General features: G+C 41.9%; 2 protein-coding genes across 5 annotated transcripts in view; both read left to right on the forward strand.

Moving 5' to 3' along the window:
- Positions 1-83: 83 nt before the first annotated feature.
- On the forward strand, positions 84-4,304 carry LOC114878498 (axoneme-associated protein mst101(2)-like). Its single transcript, XM_046288962.1, has 4 exons — positions 84-149; positions 337-2,246; positions 2,458-3,599; positions 3,681-4,304. Exons 1-4 carry the CDS (start codon positions 84-86, stop codon positions 4,205-4,207), a joined length of 3,645 nt encoding a protein of 1,214 aa, XP_046144918.1. The 3' UTR covers positions 4,208-4,304.
- A 1,156-nt stretch (positions 4,305-5,460) lies between these two features.
- LOC114878485 (homeobox protein six1a) overlaps positions 5,461-22,731 on the forward strand; it is a 30,589-nt gene continuing 13,318 nt past the window's right edge. Inside the window, exons 1-5 of one of the 4 annotated variants that reach the window (XM_029192349.2) lie at positions 5,461-5,926; positions 6,211-6,436; positions 7,452-9,231; positions 11,723-12,005; positions 13,548-13,782. In XM_029192349.2, the coding sequence (XP_029048182.1) occupies positions 8,944-9,231; positions 11,723-12,005; positions 13,548-13,782 (806 nt within the window). In that variant the 5' untranslated portion in view covers positions 5,461-5,926; positions 6,211-6,436; positions 7,452-8,943. Of the gene's footprint in view, positions 5,927-6,210; positions 6,437-7,398; positions 9,232-11,722; positions 12,006-13,547; positions 13,783-22,731 lie in introns of those variants that run through there. The other 3 variants (XM_029192346.2, XM_029192348.2, XM_029192347.2) reach the window with 3 other exon arrangements.

The raw sequence follows: 22,731 nt of genomic DNA on the forward strand, positions 1-22,731 counted from the left end.
ACGTTCAAAATTTTAAGTAATCATCTTTAAAAATTTTTGGCATATCCTTGAAGCGTTGAGCGACAAAATTTGAACAAGACACAATGAACGGGATCAGGACATTGGTTTTGCAGGATTTCTCTCATATTTTACCTTCTAAGGGTGTTCAGGTATTCTTCAATCATCAAATATTATTTTATTTAATCTAATCTACAAACATTTTTGATGGAATCTTGATTTTTTAAAAATAATCAAAGTATTTTCCGAATTTTCCATTTTAAAATCTTACAATTTAATCCTAAAGGTCGTAAATTTTTCAATTTCTTTACCATCGTTCATCCATTTCTATAATTCTAGCTTCATACGAATGCACCCTCGCGTCGCTTCTGGAACCTCTTCGAGTTCTCCCTAAAAGAAGATGCGACCTGTCGAGACTTCAAAAAATGTCCCTCCTCGAAGGAAATCGTCTCCTCCTCCTTGCTTTCCAACGATTTCGAAAGCGTATCAAAAAACCGTGCAAGCTTTTCAGCAGGTAGCTCCATGACCCCTAACTTAAATCCAAAGATACACGTTTACCAATTCGATGAAAAGTCGGATAACGTGAAGCGTTCAAGAATACCAAGGCCCCTCAGTCAACCTGACAACCTGGTCTCCCTGTTGGATGGAAATCCCGTGCCCAGAACGATGAAATGGAAATTGAAAGGTTATAAAACCCTTCGCCATGAACAATCTAGTGATTTTGGGTTCGTACCTGGTGGAAACTGCTACGATCTGGATATTCTATCGAGAAACGAACCAAAGGCAAAAAAGAAGGATACTATAAATGAAAATACCCTATGTCTAACGACCAAAGCAATTGAGAACAAACAGAATGATGTACGGGTTGAAAAGAAAGTGACACAACCAGAATCTAACACTACCCTGAATGCTGTTTCCAGTCAAACACCAACTAAGACCATGCAAAGATTGCTAGCAACTTCTATACCCAAAAAGGAGGATCAATTTGTACCAATTTCGAAATTGAAACTGTTACAACCATCGGTACAGTATTCTTCTCATCCACCCAAAAAGATCTCCAAACCCCTGCCACCTGGAATGGAAGCAAAGACAGACGAACACCTTATGGAGGATGCTAGAAAACCACCTCGTGTCGATAAACCAGCCTCAGCTCCTTCTCAAGAATCTTACCAGCAACAAGCTTCTGAAAGTCATAAGTCTACTCCTCAGGAATCATTTTTGGCCCATGGTGAAGTGCCTGAGAATGCACAGTCTGAATGGTCCTCCATGGAGGAATCTAAACCCACTAAAGTTGATCATGTAAAGGCTAATGCGAAAGAGGGTGATCATTCTGAACAAATATCTTCAAGAATGCCAGAAAATGAATTGAAAAAAGAGATGATACCTCATACGATGGAGACACCAAAACCATCAGCGTCCACCTACTTTGCCCCACGTCCATGGAAATATACTAAACTACCCAAGTCCAGTTTATCATCTAAGTTTGATAGTAAGCCTACTTACGAGTCAATCCTAGGTGCTCCACCAAAAAGTAGCTCCATGAAGATAACAAATCCCTATGAGAAGCAGCCTGTAACAACATCGCCATGTGCTGCAACACAGGCCAGACTGCAGGCAGCAGCAAAGCAAGCAGAATTGCAGACTATGTCTCAGAATGATTCTCAGAGTCAGGAGATAGGTTCCTCTGGGCTCGGTGGGTCATCCATGGCAGGAGGTTCCGGTGGAGGTTCTCGGAAACCACCGTCTTCGTATCATCCCTTTCCTGCGAAGAGATCTTCTTCGAACGCTTCCTGTTTGCAGAAGAAAGTACCTGAGAATGCATCTGGAAATCCAGCTAACAAGAATTCGACGTCCAATATCTCAACTTCTAGCGCTAATATGACGCCGAAGAAATGTGGTGACCGTGATGAAGGTGGCGCAGGTAAAATGATATGCACGAAACCTCGTCAGAACAAATGTGGCAAGCAAAGAAAAGAGAAGAAAGAGAAGAAGGTCTGCAAACGTTTCTGTTGTCCAGCGCTGCAGTTACCAAGTGGCTGTAATTTTGAAAATAAGTGCCCGAAGGATAGCAAAGGGCACAGTAAGAAACCAAAGCGGACTAAATCGCAAAAGACGGATCCTACATGCTTGCCAATGGACAAGGAAGTAAAAAAAGATGGAGGAAGGGAAATTTGTACGAAACCGAGGAGGAGGAGGGAATCCAAGAGGGAGAGAAGTTGTGAAAGGGAGAGATCCTGTAGCGGAGAAAGGTATATTAGAAATTGAACACTTTCATCTGAAATTTTCTGATCAAATAATTAGTATAATTAAAAAGGAGGAAAATTTTGAATTAACAATGCAGGATATTAAATCTTACATTTGAAAATGTGTGTCTGACTACATATGGCCTTTTCTACTGTGCCACTCATCTTGTTAAGTTTATCTTTATAATGATTCTATTTTTTATTCATAAATATTTAGGAGGAGACCAAGTTGCAAGCGAGAACGAAGTTGCAAGCGAGAACGAAGTTGCAAGCGAGAACGAAGTTGCAAGCGGGAACGAAGTAAAAAGCGAGAGCCAAGTTGCAAAAGGCAGCAAAGTTGCAAGCGAGAGCGAAGTTGTTCCCAAAACAGAAACAGATCCTGTAAAAGGCAAGAAAGAAGAGATTGCTCGCAGAATAAAGAAAACGAGGGTCGCGAGATCTGTACGAAACCAAGAAGAAGAAATTCCTGCAAACGAGAAAGGTGCAGTGATCAAAACTGTTCCAAAAGACCCGCGAAATGCACCGGACGAAGGAACTATACGTACTCAGCGTTCACAGGACGGCGGCTGTCTTCGCAGAATATAAAACGATTCTCTTCCCTGCCAGCTTTTGCCTTTTCGTTAATCAGCATGAAAGGAAACGGTGAATCGAATCAGACGATGTTTGATCCAGCCAAGGGTCGATTTTATGGAAAGAAACCGCCCTCTTGCAAATCTTCCAAATCTGAAAGCAAATGTGATAAGCCAGCTTCCAGCGATGACGTCAAGTGTAAAGCACCTAAGAAAACTGAAAGCAAGTGTAAACCAGCGAGGAAGACTGAAAGTAAGTGTAAAACAGCTCAGAGGAGTGAGAGCATATGTAAGCCAGTGAAAAAGACTGAGAGCATATGTAAGCCAGCGAAAAAGACTGAGAGCAAATGTAAGCCAGTGAAAAAGACTGAGAGCATATGTAAGCCAGCGAAAAGGACTGAGAGCAAATGTAAGCCAGTGAAAAAGACTGAGAGCAAATGTAAACCAGCGAAAAAGACTGAGAGCAAATGTAAGCCACCGAAAAGGACTGAGAGCAAATGTAAGATAGCGAAAAAGACTGACGATGATAGCATATGTAAGCGAGCGAAAAAGACTGAGAGCAAATGTAAGATAGTGAAAAAGACTGACGATGATAGCATATGTAAGCGAGCGAAAAAGACTGAGAGCAAATGTAAGATAGCGAAAAAGGCTGACGATGATAGCATATGTAAGCGAACGAAGAAAACTAAAAGCAAATGTATAATAACCCCGAAGAAGCAGCAGGATTCTCGCAAAACTTCCAGCAAATCTGACGACTATTGTGCTAAGCAGAGAGAGAAAATTTGCAAAGGTGATTTCAAATTCATTTTATTTTTTTTTATTTATTTTATAGCTTGATATATTGTAAATAACTTGTAATTTGTTATAACAGAAAGGAAAAGTGCTGCCTCCCAGGATGAGTCTATGGAGGACCGGATAGAACGAGAAAAGAAAGAGATGGAAGAGTGCAAGAAGTACATCAAAAGCAACAAAAAGGACAAGGATAAGAAGAAGGAGGCAAAGGTGCCCAAAGGTTTGGAACGCGTCGTGAGTCCATGTAAACAGAGACAAACGAAGAAGGGTGAAAAGGATCCATCGAAGAAAATGTCCTGCATCGGCGTACCGTTCAATTGTTTGATCAGCAACACCATGGGAAACGTTGTTTCGATGCCGGAGCATAAACCATTCGGTATTTTACCGGAGAGAAACTACTCTATGATGAGAAGTAGCTTCGAGGATATTCAGTTAGAAAAATCAGAATCTCCCGGAGAGAGAAAATTTTGGACCTACCACGATGACGATGATATTGCAACGGAACCGATACCAGTAGAAAATGAGAATCAGGAAGATCGTTTTAATGAAGGGAATTCTCCCAAATCCAGCTGGTTCCTCTCCTGGTTCAACAATGATCATTCTTAGAACAAAAAGCACACAATTATTTGAATGATTCTGATTAGAGTTTTGAAATTCTGCAAAATAAATGTTATTGCGTGTGAGTAGAATTAATTCTGTTGAAAACCTGGTACGTATATTGTAATAACTTTTTATACTTGTGAACAAGATACAAATCTGTTCTTTTAATCTATGAAAAATAAATCTACAGAGTGTTACAAACGAATTGACTAATGAACTAATTTCTATTAATAATCATCATTCATTATTTTATATAATTAATACAAAGTTTCATTTTGCAGGTAAACGGCACCCTCCACGATTGGGCACTTTATATCATCACTCTCATCCTCGTTAACACTAGATTGCCGGAGCGAGTCAATTCAAGTAGAAAAACTTAAATAATTTTTTTTAAAACATATGTTAACAAATACTAATTCCTTTCTCTCCCCACTCCTTAGTTCCAAAAATTCATATGTACAATACCTATTTTGATCTATGTGAGTCCGGCAATCTAGTGTTAAGATATTTACTTAAAATTCATCGTTCAATAAGTACGTTACGTTAGTGGGCTCGCTCGTCACGGTTGACATTTGCCTGAGTTTTCTGGTTCATCCCCAAACGGAACCTTGGATCTGTCTTCGAGCAGCACGTCGCTATCGTCGCTTCTACCGATACAGCCCAGCTAACCGGACGATATTCGTGGTTCAAACAATCCCGGGGCCAAAGTTCGTCCCGATGAATCGAGTCCTCTGGTGAGCAGTTAGCAGACGTCTTTGTGCGAGGAACGAGGCACGACAGAGGCGTGCACGTGAATGGAGGGTAGCAGGAGGTGCAATTATGGGTTATTCAGGTCTCGCCACGGGATACCCGGGGTGCCGTCACCATGGAATTTCTCGTACGCGCGTATACCTGGCGCCTCTATGCCCTTTTTATTACGTTGTGCACACGTTGTGAACGCGCTAGTTTCGAACGGATAAGAGAGACAGAGGCAGGTACCGACGATGGGTCGGGGAAGGGAGCGAGGAGAGAAAAGCGGTGAGGACGTCTCTGCGGGAATCCCCGCGCTCCGCCACTTATGGGAACGTGATACGAGCTTTTCGTCGGATGCTCTCTTGCGTTTTCGCATTGTTGCGCAACCATGTCGTCCTTCCTTTGCCGTCGTCCTACGTTTCCCGCTACGCGTGTCTCCGCACTCTTTGCCTTCCACGACAAAAGGAATCGATGTCAATGCGAACGCGCTTTGTGCCGAGTTTCTTTCGTCTTCCGGCGAGTCCCGCGAGACGAGCAGGAAATTCGTGTTTGCACTGCTGGAAACTGCTCGTCTTCAACGATGTCGCGTTCGAATATTCTGATGATTTAAAATTGATCGAGTTACAGGAAAATTTAGAAATTTACATGTAAAATGGTATTCTTAAAACGTCTTGATTTATATACATAGATTCATTATGTTTTTTCAAAATTTGGATTATTCTTGGAACGGATGATTATTGTTAGCTGAAGGCACGCGACGCGATAGTTATTCTTATCCAGTCCTAAAAGCGTACATATATTTTTAAGCAAGTTGTCATCGAGAAGATCGAACGGTTGATTTCACGGCTGCTTAAAAAGAGCACGGAGACCACCTAGACGTCACATTACGATGTCAACGACTTCTTCCTGGACCACAAACCGCCTCGACCGTGTGTCCAGAATGAATGGTGACGCCACGGGTGGCACCCTACCGAAGAGAACTGCATACAACCGGTGAAAATGTGTCAATTTTGTCGGAATGATTCATATTCAGATAGAAATCTCGTCTTTCAAGTATTTTATAATCATTGGGAAATGATAATATAAAATTTTATTATAACGCCAACATAGATTTAATCTAATATTATAGCTTTATTAAAAATTCAATTTTACAAAAAAATATAAAACTCCGTATAACTTATATTACATAAATAAAATGCTAAAAGTAACGTCATTTATTTTTAGGTTCCAATGTGGTACGTGTCTAGGAAGTTACTAATCCGTGAATTTTTTTCTAGGAAGATCTGGCGGCCTCTGGTGACACGACGGATAGTTATTATTATATTTTGTTAACCGTCAAAAGTGGCTCCGACCCGCGGAAGTGACGAAACAAGAACAGGAAGGGTTTTACGCTGTGCACGTGCAACGCTGAAGGAACGTCCCACATCAATCACGAAAAATGGAAAACGGTTTGTGCAAAACAAACGACGCGATGTTCTCGTCTCGTCTGGATACTACTACCAAGTAAGTACCAACGCGTCGGAAAATCTGGTAAGCAGACATTATTTTAGGGAGCATAGCCTTGTTTTTCCAAAAGTCCTTGCGGTCTGAGAAAACAAGATGTCCTTTGTCCCACTTCCCATACGATCCTCTTCAGAAGTAACTGCCGACAGACTGTCAAAAATCCTCATAATACAGAACAAATGTGTTTAGAAGTTAACACATTTCCGTTATACCGCAACATTAGTATTTCATTTGCAACTTTGTGAGGTTATGTGACTTATGCTTTTAACCATATCGAATTACTTGTACAACAATGATTGTTCATTCTTTTTGAAAATATGCTTAGTGAAATGCTGTTACTAGACAGTAATAATATCACATTTCAATTCGTGTATTTTGTATATGAAAAACGATTGTCTATTTGTATACTACAAGTGAATTATGTTTAGCATGATGAAAAATGGATTTATAGTAGTTGCATATTTATGAACACCTTCACGAAACAACGGGATAAAAAGTACCTTAATAACAGAAGTTGGATAAAGTTTCATAGCAAAGCACTTCTGTTACGTTTGAATTCTATGCATATGATTTGAGCTTAGAATGACAATCATTTTATTCGAGAAAAGAAGGAAGAAATGAAATAAGTAGGATCTAATTTATTCCAATGTAAATCTTTCGATATCGAACAAATTTAATGACGTACAATCGATATTTTGAAATTGGAGGTTAGGGGTTCGATCGATCGATCGTTAAATTGTCGTAAACGCATCAGCTTATTCTTACGTGAAATTTGTCAAACACGATTTGCAATGCGCTGACGTATTTCACGTTTCTGTACCGTCGTGCGAGATATTCATAGAGAATCGTTAAATAGCTAGCCAATTCTAGAATTTAACGAGCAACGGGAAAGAACTGCGTCTGTCTCAGGATGGATTCGTCCGATTTGGTTGTGCATCTCTTCGCTTACGTTCACATTAGAAAAGGAAACGTGTAGAAGTCGAGGTGTAATGAGGCTTATTTATTGCCGCGTAAGGTTCGACCAATAGGGAGGCAGGATGGTGGTCGTGGCCATGCCCAGCAGCCAATCGGGTGGCGCGTTGGTTAGCTGTCAGCCGAGCCACGCCTCGGCCAATCGGCGCTTAGCTGCGCATGACGGAGTGGCTCGATCTTGAAACACGCCGGAGCGGCAGTTCCTTCTGGTGCGTGCGTAGGAGAACGTCTCTCTTTCGTCCGGTCACGAAAGAGAGAGGGAGTGTAAAATTGACATTTCGCGATTCATCGACGAACTGTTCAATGTAACGAGTAAATACGTCGTATTGTCGTGTGTGATCTTTAAGTAGAATCGGAACGAGTGGCGTGTTTCAACCGCGTTGGTGTTTAAACAGTGGATTCATGACGTTCAAGTGTATCGTGTGTCGCGTGCTTTCAACGGTCCTCAGAGTCGACGACAGTTGAAACGAAGAAGTGTTCTCGGTTGATTTTCCTCGAAAAGAAGAAACGAGAGAGAAAGACAGAGAAAACGGACTATTTAACACGCTCCTAATAATAGCCGGTGCGCGTTCGTACGCGAGTATACTAAGCGCCTATAAATACACACCTACCACGGCCCGCGGAAACACGAGCCCGTGGATTTCACGTTGCAACCTGCCACGAGGAGATAGAAAAGACGCGAGTCGAAGGGAAAAGAGGGAGAATATAATCTTGAAGGAGGGCGCACCTGGCGCTCTAAGAGAAACTTGCCATAATCGGATCTAGTCGGAGGTAGTAACGCAAGATAATCGCTGTATACTGGACAAGAGAGATAGAGAGAGAGTGTGTAGTGTGTGAAGCAATCGGGTCCACCGGCTGCTGGCGTATCAACTTGAAAGCAGATTAGAGAATAACCGCACCTGGAACGAGATTTTATTATTTCACGGGGGTATATCCCTTCCTTCCGTCTCGTAACACGAGAAACATCCCAGTAGAGTTCGTCGGGCAGCCGAGAGCTTGCAGCAACTCTCTACCAGTGGTAGCCTAAAAATATCTTCTTCCTGCATATTCTGACGCGTTTACACCATCGCGAGAGTCTCGTTGTTCTTGTGTTACCAAATACTTTTTAACTCTTTGCTTTCATCCCAATCGAACGTTTCATTTAGAAGAGAGATTCTCCCCGGTAATAAGAACCCTAAGTTTAACCTAAAAGATCAGTTATAAACATACCGGAAGATGTTACGCAGATAACTGTACATAAAAGAACGTCGTAAATGATCATTAAAAAGTGATGAAGATCATCGATGAGACCATCCCCGCCAGTGGCTCTTCCGTAGCTAAATATTTGCCGTCGGAACGATCCTCAAAGGAATCAGATCTCTTCCGTCGGGTGTGCGCGGGTTCCTTTCAAGGAATCTTAACCGTAAACGAATATTCGACCGCGTTGTAAAGAAATAGTGAGTGAAACGAGGTGCAAAGAAGAAAAGTGGTCCACGGTGGAGGGTGGAGGAGGGAACGGTGTGCAAGGGGTCGCCGTGGGCCCCGGAGATGATGCCATGATGGCCTACGGAGGAACCACCGGAAACGGAGGTGCGATGGGACCTTCTTCTGGTGGTACGGATGTTTTGGGCTCGACCGGTGATTACAGCCCGCAGGGGACACCGACACCTCTCACGGGACACTCGGCGGGACCCGTCGAAGCGAGTACCTATGGTCCTGGAACAGGACCGACCAGTTATAGCCCGCAAGATAGTCCTGCTAGTTCCGCCGGCGGCGGTAGCGGTAGCAATGGACAACTACCGAGCTTTGGATTTACCCAGGAACAAGTCGCCTGTGTTTGCGAGGTAAGACAAGGTCATTAGGTTTTGGTTGTTGAATTTCAGTTTTTCAGTGAAATCTTTCATTAGTCCGAGGCGTACGGGTGTTGTACATCGTCCGACGGAAGGGTACAAGATACTTTATTTTTTCATGTACAAATCTGAATAATAATATTAACTTCTACATTTACATTTTATTATCTTAACACTTTCGTTGATTGACAGTGACTGTGGTCACTTATTCAAATTTCCCAATTTTCCCTACTAACAGTAGCATGCTGGCAGGGAAAGGGTTAAATTTATAATTAGAATTAAGGAGAAAATACGGATATCCTTGGCTACCGATATTCACCAGATACTCGAACAGGACCCGTTATTCTAATTTATGCAACTCGCAGTGAGGGTGATGAAACTGGCCCTATAATTCCGTAATTTCCCCAAGGATAATCGGGCGTATAACATTGTACAGCACCTAGCGCCAAGATTCACTTGCATGTCACGCACCTAATGGAGTTCGTGCGATTTTAGTGCAATCGTAAATTGTTTCGTGCGCGACATTTACGCTCCTCTCGCATCGAACACGTGCGCGCGTCGGAATTTCGTTTCTTAACTGTCCCGGTGTACATAATTTTATTCGGTACCTACACCTCGTTTGTCAGACTTAAGAGAGAATATTATAACAGGAAGGCAAACCAGTCTCGTGAACAATGTGTAAATTATTTTTCACTAACTTTTTTAACCCACGGAGACCCGTAACTGGGTCTATTTAAGGAAGATTAACTATAAGTTAGAGAAAAAGAGACGTTTTGTAAAGATGCGCGAGGAACGTTCGTTATTTGTACATATTTCCCATATGTACGTTCTGCGTACGGCTAGACGTTTAACTCCTTGCCCACGTCACATGGATATTCCCGTTTAATTTACGACAACGTTTCACCCTTTCGATAAACGAGCCTGCCGTCGGCTTAGAATGGAATCGTTTAACGGGTAATTACCTTCGCGTCATAATAAAGAGGCTTAGTACGAGTGTTTACGGTCGCGTCTTGGTATAATTCAAACTATCAGTTTTCGGGTAAAAGCATTCTTCCTTGCTTGACGTTCGCCATTATTAACCTACCCTAAACCCTTCTTCGGATGGACGGTCACTTAGGTCCGTTATTTCGGGCCCCCGACATCCGAAGAAAGGCTCAAGTGAAACGTAAAAGAGAAGCACGATTACGCGTGACTTTTTATCGACCGCCATTTTGATTCGTGATTATCCCGTGAGACGTGGGCGCTAGTTGTCTTGTATCATCCGAAGTGAACCGCCCTAATGGGCCGACGAGATAAAAGAATAAGGATAATGGATACGTTCACCGTTCGTCGGGTGCTGGTCGTTTCGTGCTACCATTTTGTATATTACTAAATCTTGTGAAAAGACGGATATTCCTAATGAATTTTCTTGCTTTCGAATTCGCTCGAGACGTCGGTTTGATTTGTCGGCTAGAGCCAATCGGAAAGTTTCCGTACAGCTCGGTGATTAAAACGTAATCTCACGGTTTCTGTCGTCCATTTCTCTCCCGGCTTTTCGACGCGTTTTATTAATCCATTATACGACGGTATTTCTCGCGTCTGGTGATTAATCGTTCGTCAGAACTGTCGCGAGCGGAAACTAGGTGGCACCCGACGACGCGAATGAAGAAGTAAAACCATGGCAGGTGCACGAGACTCGTAGCACCGTAATGGAGGCTCGTTTTCGGTAATTTCGATGTAACCGAGCCAATCGATCGCGTCACACAGTGTATCACGTTGTTTCTCTCGATCCTTATCCGCCGTAATGGGACTTTAACGTTACCTTTTTCCTTTTCTATGTTATTAAGTGTTACGAGTCTCGCATCGAAATTAGCTACCGAGCTCGTGAAAAGGGCACACCGCTGTATCGCAAGCATTATCTTTCTAACGAGCGAAGCAGAATAATTGTTATGGCTAAACTTCGTTTAAGGGCATCAAAGATTTTTTTCCTGATTCCTATACTTTTTGATGGTACTCGACGAATGTCGTCATTACTTCCAGTAAAATATTTCTTAAAATGTAATAATGTTCAGGGATCATTGGTACAATTAAAGAGTTATAATAATATTAACAATATTACAATAATATTATAAATAATATTGCTAACATCATATGTCTATAAAAATTTAATAATGAGGCACATATGCGTCGTTTTCCGACGCCATATTGATTCCACTTGAAAGATATTAATTTTTCTTGCACTCAAAGTGTCCAAAGATATTTATAAAATACTTTTCGTTCGTTGAATATTGTTAAAATATAGGAAATATGTTGGTAATTTTTGGTGCCTTGAAGCGATTGGAAGTAAAATGGTACCCTTTTCGCGGAACAAAAGATAGATTTGAAGAAAGGGAGAAAAATGATTACTTATAACGATTGAGAAACATACAAGATACACTAGAATAAGAGGAGATCGGGATGAGTTCTGCCGACTAACAGTGTGCCCCCCCTGTCTATCGTCTTCAAGGCGATGGTGTCGTCTGTCCAGGTTCTCCAGCAGGCTGGCTCCGTGGAGAGACTCGGCAGGTTCCTGTGGTCCCTACCGGCGTGCACTAGGTTGCACCGACACGAGAGCGTCCTGAAAGCCAAGGCGATCGTCGCCTTTCATCGGGGACATTTTAAGGAACTGTACAGGATCCTTGAGAGCCACACGTTCAGTCCGCACAATCATCAGAAACTGCAAGCTCTTTGGCTCAAGGCTCATTACATTGAGGCCGAGAGACTGAGGGGAAGGCCTCTTGGGGCAGTCGGTTAGTATCTGATATTTTAGCTAAACCATTATGCGATGAAGAAATGAGGAATTTATGCAATCCTTCCAAACGTTAATTTGAAACCTTCATTTGTATTGTATAAATGTAAAATATTTATTTTGTTACATAATATGGGGATGATATTTTATTTCAAATAAAGTCACTTTAGGATAATGAAGTGCATGTTAAACGTTTTTTGTTTGGAATTTGAGAACAATGAAGACACGTGATAACATTGACACTGATAACAGGGAAAGTAGTTTGAATTTTTATCTTACTACGTTGAAAGCCACTGTCATATTATTTTCTTTATGTATTTCTTATTTATACCTTATTTTCATTTATTAAATTCCAAACATTTATTATTTCGTAATTGTATATATCAGTTTTTGAAAAATGTGTACAGGTAGCAAAATTAATTCAATGCTTCGAATAGGACGTTTTAAATTTTGGCGGGTGGCGCGGCAGTCACGTGACAGTGTCGCCGCCATAACACGCGGGGATGTCGACGTTTGTTTCTTGTGCAATCTTTATTCAGATATTTATCACTTTAACGCGATTTACAATGATTCATAAGTGTCTTTGATATTGTTGTTGGAGGTAGCCTCAGGTATTTTACATTTATGATTCACGTTGCTTAATATTTCGAATATGAGAGTTAAAAATACGATCGACCGCGTGAAGAGGTTATAATAACGCTGGGTCTAATTCACCGGCGATCATAATAGAAGCGGGAAGGAAAGATTTCGTGAAAGAACAAGCATCGTGTCGAGGTCTGCCAGTTTTATTTCTGTCGCGTGTTGTAAACACGAGGATGGTGAGTTTAACGAGCTGACATTCTAATTAGATCTTTCCATTTACTTTTGCGAACCAATTTGTGTCACATGATCCCTCGTGCGCTAAAACCAGAGGGCAAAGCGAGGAAAACGTGTTTTGCCTCGCTAGATTTCCGGTGAATCGTGAAACTCTAGAAATTAATAATCATAAATTTAACCCTTTATTTATTGCATATTTCAACATAATTTTTATTAACACACCATAACAAAATTTAATTTATAGGTATTTTCAGTTTACCATTAATTTTATTTAAAAAATGAAAATTTGAAACTAATTTATTTGAACTGACAATCTTTTACCAGTTTATATTATCAATGATAACTTAAAATTTCTTCTTTCTTTTTGTTATCTCTCCAACAAGCTTTATTTTGACTCGTTGCCATCAATTACACGGCGGAACAATTTCAAACAGACACCTTATTGTATAATCTTTATTTACGTTTTCCGCACCGGCGGAAGCTCATTCGTTCGAGGATAATGTTAAACAATGCTCGGTATTTGTAGCAAACGCGAATGACGACGGAAATAATGTAGAATTATATACCTCTTTGCATCATTATTTAGCTCATTGTTTTGAACATCAAACGTGTAACACCCCTTTTGATACACATTTATTGAACCTCATAAGCAATGAGAAAACTCGTCCATTGAAATAAATAATATTCCAATAATGATCTAATAAAATGTTTTAAATTTGTATTACAGGGAAGTACCGCGTTCGACGCAAGTTTCCTCTGCCTCGTACAATATGGGACGGCGAGGAAACATCTTACTGTTTCAAGGAGAAATCCAGGAGTGTGTTGAGGGATTGGTACGCTACCAACCCTTATCCTTCGCCCCGGGAGAAACGTGAATTGGCGGAAAGCACGGGTCTTACCACTACGCAAGTCAGTAACTGGTTCAAGAACCGGAGACAAAGGGATCGTGCTGCCGAACACAGGTAAGTCAATCTTCATTTCTTAATTATTATTTAATATAAGTCTGTAGGTAAATTACAGAAAACGTAATTCAGATAAATTACCAAATATTCCAACAACCAAATATTGTGGCACGGTCAGACACGTCTGATTGTTTTAAGAGAAAAAAGAAACACCGATGGTGATATAAGCGTTGTTATTATAATATCCCACCATCGCATCATCTATTTTTCCTATATATTTTTTCCCTGGCCTTGTTACGTAGAGTTAATCGACGGTATCCGAGTTGATATATCCGTGGAATCCGTGGAGGGCGCAAGCGTGTAGGAGTTTCATGTTGTTTGGAAGGTCGTTGCTCTATATCCGATTTTAGAAACGACCGAGCAAAACTCGAAGACGGCCTCGTACGTACGTAACGTTAACGCTGTATGTCTCTCGAGTCGCGCCATCGCTCTTTTATCGGATACTTCATTTCTCTCTATATAATTTACAACACCAACGTCCCATCATTTTATGAAAAAATCTGCGAGAAAGAGAAAGGGTTTACGGGTAACGTCTTGAAAGCTAATTATTTGGATATTAATTTTCCCTTCTGTACCCAATAGTTACAGTCTCGTAACTCTGAATCGAAAATGAAAACACGATGGGGATGCAGCAGAATTTATCGTACCTCTTAATCGTCCAACGAGTTTCATTACCGCCATTTTCTTTCTCAAACGGAAGGCGTTCGAACTCTCGGGATACGTGAATCAATTTTAGTTACCGTTATAATATCCCTTGAAATTGTGCAGTAACGGCGTGCCAATTTGGTCGTTTATGGTAGGGTATATACAGGGTGTCGTTGAAAGTGTAAAATAAATTTCTGTTTATGGTACTTTCTTTTCGAAGGAAATTGATTTTGTTAATTAAGGAAAATTATAGTCGGTGAATTATATTTTATTCGACGTAATTATCAATCCAAGGTCATCGCGTTTCAATAACAACCGTTCTTCGGGTTCTGGTAATAATCGAGGAAGTAGGAAGCGCAACGATGAAACGGTACGATCCGTTCAATATTCCACGCGAAACGGGGGTGTACAACGAATTACGTAGAGGGATAGTATATGGGAGGGGTGATATGGATGCTTTGTGGGATTTCCTGTAATTAATATGCCGCGAATGATGCCATGCGTATCCACGATACCCCAAAAGCCATCGGATAGGACTAGAGGAGAGCCACCACACCACGCCACGCGGTTACCTCTCTTTCCCTCTTTCTGCTTCACTCTGACCTTCTGTCTCCGTTCATGGGAATACACAGAAGCCATAAGAAATTCGATACGTTCCCCGTGGCGTGATGCGGCTGTGTACTAGACTGGGCCCCTGCCACGGTGGTGCTTCCCACTTCCTCCCTCGCGAAATTCTCGCTACAAGAGAAGCGCCATATCTATCTTGCCACGCCGATTCGCATCGTTGAGTTTCACCGAAATCAACATCTCCACCCTCGATATTTACGATATCCGTCGAATCATTCCGCTATGGTCAATCGCCTATACGAACCGGAAGTAGCCACTTTTTCGCTCGAAGGAAGTTTATCAAACGCACGTTTTCATCGTTTATCAGCTTGATTCGTTTCTCACGTATAAACAGGGCCGCGTTTATTCCTAACAAATACCTATAGGCACGTTTTTAAGGTCCGCGGTTTCAAGTATTTGTTCTTTTCTATAATATTTATCGGCTTTCGAATTGATTTACCCGGTAAATCACTCGTAAGAAAAACGTTTGTAGTTCACGCGGTGGCTTTGTGTAATTAGAGCGCAACCTTGATCATAAATTCACCGAAATGAAAATACAGCTACGACGGACAGGCGTTTCGAGGAATTAATGAGTCACACGTGCCTCCGTCGAAATTGTACGACGTTAGAAGAAGAAGAAGAAAATAAGAAAACGATCCATGCGTAGCTGCGATAAGAATTGCTTACCATCGTGTCTAAGCTCTCGCAATCTGCCCCGTTTGTGTTTACGTTTCGCGATGCCTTCTAGTCTCTTGGTCGGATTAAGTTGGCCAGCCTGCGCGACGCGCGGAACGGATGATGGGTCGCGTTCCAAGAGCAGCCTTTCAAAATACACGCTCGTTAAACTGTTCGAGAGTCATCGTTATTTCTTTTTTCGATGATGCTGTCGAAGGCAGAAAAACGGTGGTAGGCTGTCTCTGTAATCGGTGTCCGGTAACCGAACGTGTCCGTTGGAACGCGTGAAAGGACGATAAGAGAAAAAGATGCTGATCGCGAGATTTCTGGCGGCGCCGTCTGCTCGTTATCTGGCTGCCTCTTTTGTTCCACGCAATTCCATACCACCATCTTGGGCGTATATTCTCTAGACGAGAAGGGATACATTGGAATATCTTAATTAAATATTAGAATTTTTCCGAGATTGATGGAACTTCAGAGTCCCAACATGAGATTATGTGATTCTATCTTAAAACTCTGGTAATATCAATTCGTAACAATTTTATTTTCACACAATGCGAATGATAATATTGGAAATTCGGAATGAAGATAGCTGTCGCGAATCTTGGAATCGTCAATCTTTGAACGGTTACATTAATAGAAATTCGATTTTGATTTCCTACCGAATTCTTCGCGAGATAACGTTGAACGACGTGTCCGATAATTAATTCAAGGGTACTTAATCTGAAAATAACAACGCTAGAATGAAATCGTCGAAGGTTATTGCCTTTCGATACGCGAGGCTTTTGAATAAATCGTCTGTTCCTCGTGTACGTATCGCCTCGAAAAGAGGCAAATTAAATCACTCGATAACAGGTCCCGAGGGAGCTATACACGGTGTATCCTGATGTTTTCATGTTTTTTGCCCGACACGAACGCCCACGAGACGCCCCAATCTCCAGGGGCCCCTGATTACGTTTCCGCCCCTGTACGCGTGATCCAGCTTTTAATTTACGTCAGCTTGCGGGCCGAATCGCTCGCAGAAGCTGAAGAGGATGTCTCTGGCACGAGTCCTTGTTCAATATTTTATGAACCAGGAGGATTTAGACCGCGCGACATTCTCGGAACAGGGTTTAAATTGGATGTTTCGTGTTATTAGAGGAAAGTTACTTTCCCATTGACTACTTGATGGCATCATTACTATCACTAAAGTTACACAATTGCTTCGTCTATTTTATAATCGCAGAATAGTAGTAATATTTCATTTTAAGATAGTGGTAGTACTTTCTCCATTTGGTATTTCAATTAGTTTTGATTTTAGATATTATTTGAAAATAGTATTTGAATATTTAAATGAAGAAAGAAATAATTTTCCAACAAGATTAAATCATTTTACCAATTTCGTGAAAGTCTAGTAACTTTGGTCAAGATACATCTAGTGCTCCCTAGACGGTCGCTAATAAACTCGCAACTTCTAGAAAAAGGATTATATCCATCCATTTCTTTGTCTAAAGATAGTTTATTATTTTCATTTTACTGCCTATAAAAGTAGATATCATCGAATAACGAGTCGTACGGTGGTTTTCATCGCCAGGGAACGAGATAAGGGGGTTCTTGAAATATCTCCGCTTTTCTTTTGGACATAAAACGGTTGCTGAGAGATCGGTGCCGCTTTCTCGATGCGCATTGTGGCATTGCTGGTCGTAGACAAAAATAAACTTCTCCCTAGCACGTGCTGCGACAATGTTTTTTTCGTTGCAAACCCTCGGTCTTGTTATAAACGGCGCTTAAAGCGTCTTTATTATACCCCGGGCCTCTTTAGTATCATCATCGTGTCTCGGAGGGGAAGAAGTGTCTCAGACGTTTCTAATCTTCGAGAAAGCCGAACGCCATAACCCGTTCACTCGGTCGAAAGGGTTAAGAACAACATTCTGCCGCCAAAAATAAACAAAGCCGGAAGAGGCAGAAGAGTTTCTACGTGCCAGTTGGACGTTTTTGCTCTTCCGTTTGATTTCTGGGTCGTCTTTGTTCTTTGGAAAGGTAGCGATAGATAAATAATAGGAGTGTAAGGATACTCGAATTTTAAAGTTTAAAAATTTTCAAGACTCTTAGTAATTTATAAATATTTTATTCTAGGAAGGATAGTGAAGGGCTCGGTTAATCTACTTCTATTCCGAATAGTGCCATAGCTTCTTCCGATCGAAGAGCAGTCATTGGTGCACGTTGGTTAGGGTCGGAACCCAGTAAGTAATGGCTCTGTCGTTGTTCTCCAGTGTCAACAAAACATTGCTAATGTACCTAGTCCAGCGCAAACTCAGCCTTGCCTCGCCCTCGGTTGCGCCACTGTCAACGCACCCTCTTCTTCTGCCTTCCACGGTAAATCGAGGGTTAAGAGTAGAGGATGAGTAGATAAAATGGACGGCTCTCTCTATACCATAGAAATAATATAAATTTTATACTTCAAAGTAGGTGATACTAAACTGGATAACAAATGTTGGGAGAAAAAATCAATTATTTCTGTTTCATTATTTAAACAGACAATTGCAAATAAAACGAGGTTATCCAGAAATAATAAATCATATTTCATTTGAACAATCTTAAAGTAAAATATGATTCGTTTGAAGACGGTAGATTAATAATCATTCAACGTCACTCTGTCCGGCGTATCCCTTGCAAGTAATGAATCATTACCCTTCGTCGTTTTAGTCCGTGCCAAAAAAAGGTAGCCTTCGGTATTAAATTTCCGTCATTCGGCCTTAATTAAATCGTTCTGTCGAGTGTTGCCACGTAAGTGGACGATGAAGGCACATCAGATTGAAGTGGACGCACGTGGGGGATAGAGAAGCAGTCGCGTCCAGGCTTTCGGGAAGGGATGCCACTTCCCGGATGCGGAGGAGGACAGATGGAGGAAAAAAAAAAGGGAATGGAGTCAGTGTCGAGAGGGCGTTACGCGAGGGAAAAGGGTCGGTTGTCCAAGGGTTGGACGGACGGGGGTGGCTGCGCCAATATTGACTCTTTCTGAAAACTGGGGGACTTCAGTGTGACAAAGAGGGTGGCGCTACTTTACCTCGCCTTTTGTGCGCACCGACGCGGATATGGCGCCTGCTTGGTCATCGAACTTATGTCCCTTTAGCTTTCGAAATTATATTTCTTTCGAACAGTATAAAAGTTTTTAGTATTAGAAGTGCCATTTTCGAAATTTCCTATGGTATGTTTAATTATCAAAATTTTCTTACTATATTTTAATTTTGAAATTAAATTTTGAATTAATTGATCAAAAGGATGAAAGATCGTTTCTGTACTCGAAGGACATCATCGATGAGTCTCGATGTTCCTCTGGTTATATCCCTGTATGGCCGATGGCCGCAGCCAGTAGCGTGGGTCGATACCGCGACTCCTCGACACGTCGACGATCGTGATCGATTTCCATCAAAGTCGATGCCGAGCTTCGACACCGATCGACTTCCATCAAAGTCGAAGACCTCGCCCTGTTCTCCGTGGTTCCTCTCCTGCTTTGCGCGGATGAATCACGGATGTGTTTGCGATACGAGTACTATAATTTCGTTGAAGATCGTAGCCAAGTTGATATACTAGAAACTAGCTCTCTTCAGGGTAAATTTAAGAGATCGTGTAGATCTAGGAAGTCAGTTCTATCGTTATCAATCAAACTTCTTGCAAATTGTCTTCTTATTTTGGAAATAAAAACCTCCAATTCTCAGCAAAGATATTAAAGATATTCGATAAGGGTACCTGGTTGCCCAAATAAAAGTTAATTTAGGTCGCAGCAAAAAAGGGATAAAACTAGGGGTGTGCTCGTAGCTGAAAGTTTCCACGACCCTAGATAAAACCATTTCACTAACGTTTAACTGGTTCAGGGTGAACTTCATTCACGGGTCCTCTTCCTGTCCGAGAAAAAAGAAAAGAGGTCCCGGAAGCCAAATAGTAGCAAACACATAGAGAGAGAGAGTTTCGTTGGACAAATAAAGATGCGAGCGGTCCGGGTCAAGCGGGTAGTAGACAGACACTCGTTGAAATCGTTCTCGCGATGCCGACGTCCCCGAAATAGCTACGAATACTGCCCGCGTACCATTGCCTGGTTTACGGTTACAGCATGCACGGTGTCTGGGCAACGCGTTCTGCGTGTCTGAAACCAGAGAACCCATCTCCTCGTCACCGTGACTCTCGTACGATGCTAGACATTCACGGGACCGTTGCACGAAAAAGGCGACTTTGAGCCACTGCCTCGTACACCGAGTTCTCTTCTGCTGTCTCAAAAAATCATATTTCTCATACTCGTCAGTCGTTCATTCTCGTCTCGAAATCGTATTTATCACTTTCGACCCTGGGGGAAATGTGCTTATGATGCATTGGGATAATTTATTATTTTTGCCTCTGAAGGTGAGGACCATCCTTCACCCTGGTATCTAATACAATTCTCATTGGTTCAATATCCCCCCAAATTAACATATACCTAGAAACAAAGATCCCTTTCCCTAGGGATGAAGACGATATAGGGAAAAGAGGTCCTACTAGAAAAACCAGATGACCTTACCAGTGTAAATTAGGCATAATGGGTGGTAATTTGAATATTAATCTCTCTGTTCTCCTTTATTTTGTAATTTTCCCTATATAGTAGCCTAGCATGTTCGTCACCGCTCTGAATAATAAAGAGAAACGAAATTCCAATACTCGCAAGGTCCATTCATCGGTTTCGTGGATTCTGTCGCAGGAGTCGGGGTATAAATAGATGGTTTTCACATTTAACCGTTTTATTCCTGGTTGACGGGTTCGTTCGTTTCTCGCGATGCGACGATTTCTCATTCAAATTCAGGGGCTGTGCTGGCTCGTCGAGTCGATCGTTTCGTAATTGCCTGCGATCGGTAGTTAAACCTCGGTGTCTTTCATACTTCACGAAATTGTCTGTAGAGACTAGATGACGACCTTTAGCGTCAATCAGGCTGACAGTGTGGCTGTATTTTCTGCTGTTAATCCTACTCGTTGATTCGTAGGAAATCATTGACTCGAAATAGAACCTCTTCGAACGACTATGCACACGTGACGCAACGAAATTCTGATGCAACCCTACGATGTTTCAGATAGTTTTCTTTCTCTCTACCAATTATTAGGAATTCTTCTTTGACAATGATACACCGATATACAGTGTACCGTGCGTTTCTTGCTATCGGACTAGGTTAATCTCGTGTAATATTTCCAAGATGAAAGGGCGTTTGATGACAAATTAGAATGGTACCGGGTAAAAATAGGGTTACTTAAGATTCCGCGTAAATTCTGCTAACAGATATGACAGTTATTTGTCGACGTACGAGCCAGTGAACAGGGAATATTTGGCGTCCTTGCGCTACAAGTTAATAAAGCTTGTTTTAATGAAAATTTATTAGGTGCCTTGATAATAACTAACCTTTGTGAAACGTAAATTTGGGGAACCGAGTTACTTGAAACGAAGAGGGTAGTTCTCTAACTTTGAACCTCAACTTCAAATTAACAAACTTTCTGTAATATATCGCGATTAGATAACGATTTATAAATTGAAATGAAAGAAAGTTTGGAAAATTGTCATCGGTAAGGGCAGGTATCGAAACGAGATTCTGAACTATCTTCTAACAAACGAGGTAGCCCTCCTACCCTTACTCTTGCTCTGGCAAAGACAATTGTAAGGTAAATTTCCTGCTAAAGAAAAGGACGTCTCCTCCGTGTGGAACAAGGTCGCAGAAGAATACTTCTTGATTCGACCTATCAAAACGGTACAAAGGATGCGTTTAAGAGAAGAGAGAAAAAAAAAGACGAAAGGAACACGCGTTGATATGGATGGTCGGTGAATGTGTATTAACAGGGACGAAAAGGGCTCGCTTCTGGATGGTTCGACCCCTTTTTCGTCGAAGGGACGGCCATGCTGGGTCGCCTCAGCCATTTTCGGCCACGCATGGACAAAAAAGGCGGGTAGGACCCTCGGTGAAAACCGCTTGAAAGAAGAATCACGTCAAATCTGACAGCTCGAGGGAAGGAAGGGGCCACATATGGGCACGTAAGGACCAAAAAGGGCCCGCCTCGTCGTCGTACGTCGTCGTCCGGTGGTGCTGCTGTTGCTGCCGTTGAAAAAGAACAATCCTCTTCTTCTGTCCGCTCCTTCCTTCTTTTCGTGCTCTTCTTCTTTTCTCCCTTATTCCCTTCTAGCGACAGAGGGAGCATTCATTCATGCACGCATTCCCAGAATGCACTGCGCGTGCGCAAAGAGCAACCATACGGCGAACTTGCTGCCTTCTTTGTACGGAGTGTGGATGGACAATTGGTACCGCGCTTTGGGGGATAATCGATGATGAGCAAAAGCAGATGTTAACTGCTTTTAAACTAGTAACATATATTTCTTATTATTTACTGTGTTCAGGTGTAGTTGAACAAAATTTAAGAGGACATTTTCGGTACCATTATTCCCAACCTCCTGAGATTAATTCCTCGCTATTAGAAATTGTCTCGTGCTGGTATTTATAATACAAATTCGAAGTTAGTTCATTTTTTTTAAATAAAAAATCCTTGACGGAAATTGCTAGCAACCGGTGAAAGGGTCAGGGCGTGGAGGGCTTGAGAAAGTAGACCGAACGAAACTAAAAAGGAAGAAAGATTTAAAACCGATGAAGCGTGGAAGAAGTCTGAAGCCTGGGGAGGAAGTGAAAATAAAACGTTCTGCATCCGGCACGGAATAAATCAGCGATGTATTTACGAGGCTTGAAACTTGATTTACGAAGAAGAGTTAGCGTGTTAAACGATTCACGATAACTTCGACCCTGACGAATTTCGTCCACGCACGGTGCGAAGGAAACACGAAAACGCGTGTCCGCCGTCGCTGGAAATCGCGTGTCGCGGTTCGAAATCGTCGAACGCGTTTTCCACGAATCTTCGCGTGTCTGGTTGCACAATTGGCTTAGACGGATTAAGCGGAGGTGCTGTGCTCTGTGTCGACGCGGCTATTAAACGCAAACGATCCGGAACACGGTTAGTCGTAGCAAAACGAAGATGGTTCCCTTGACG

The sequence above is a fragment of the Osmia bicornis genome, chromosome 15, assembly GCF_907164935.1.
Source record: "Osmia bicornis bicornis chromosome 15, iOsmBic2.1, whole genome shotgun sequence".
Lineage (NCBI taxonomy): Eukaryota > Metazoa > Arthropoda > Insecta > Hymenoptera > Megachilidae > Osmia > Osmia bicornis.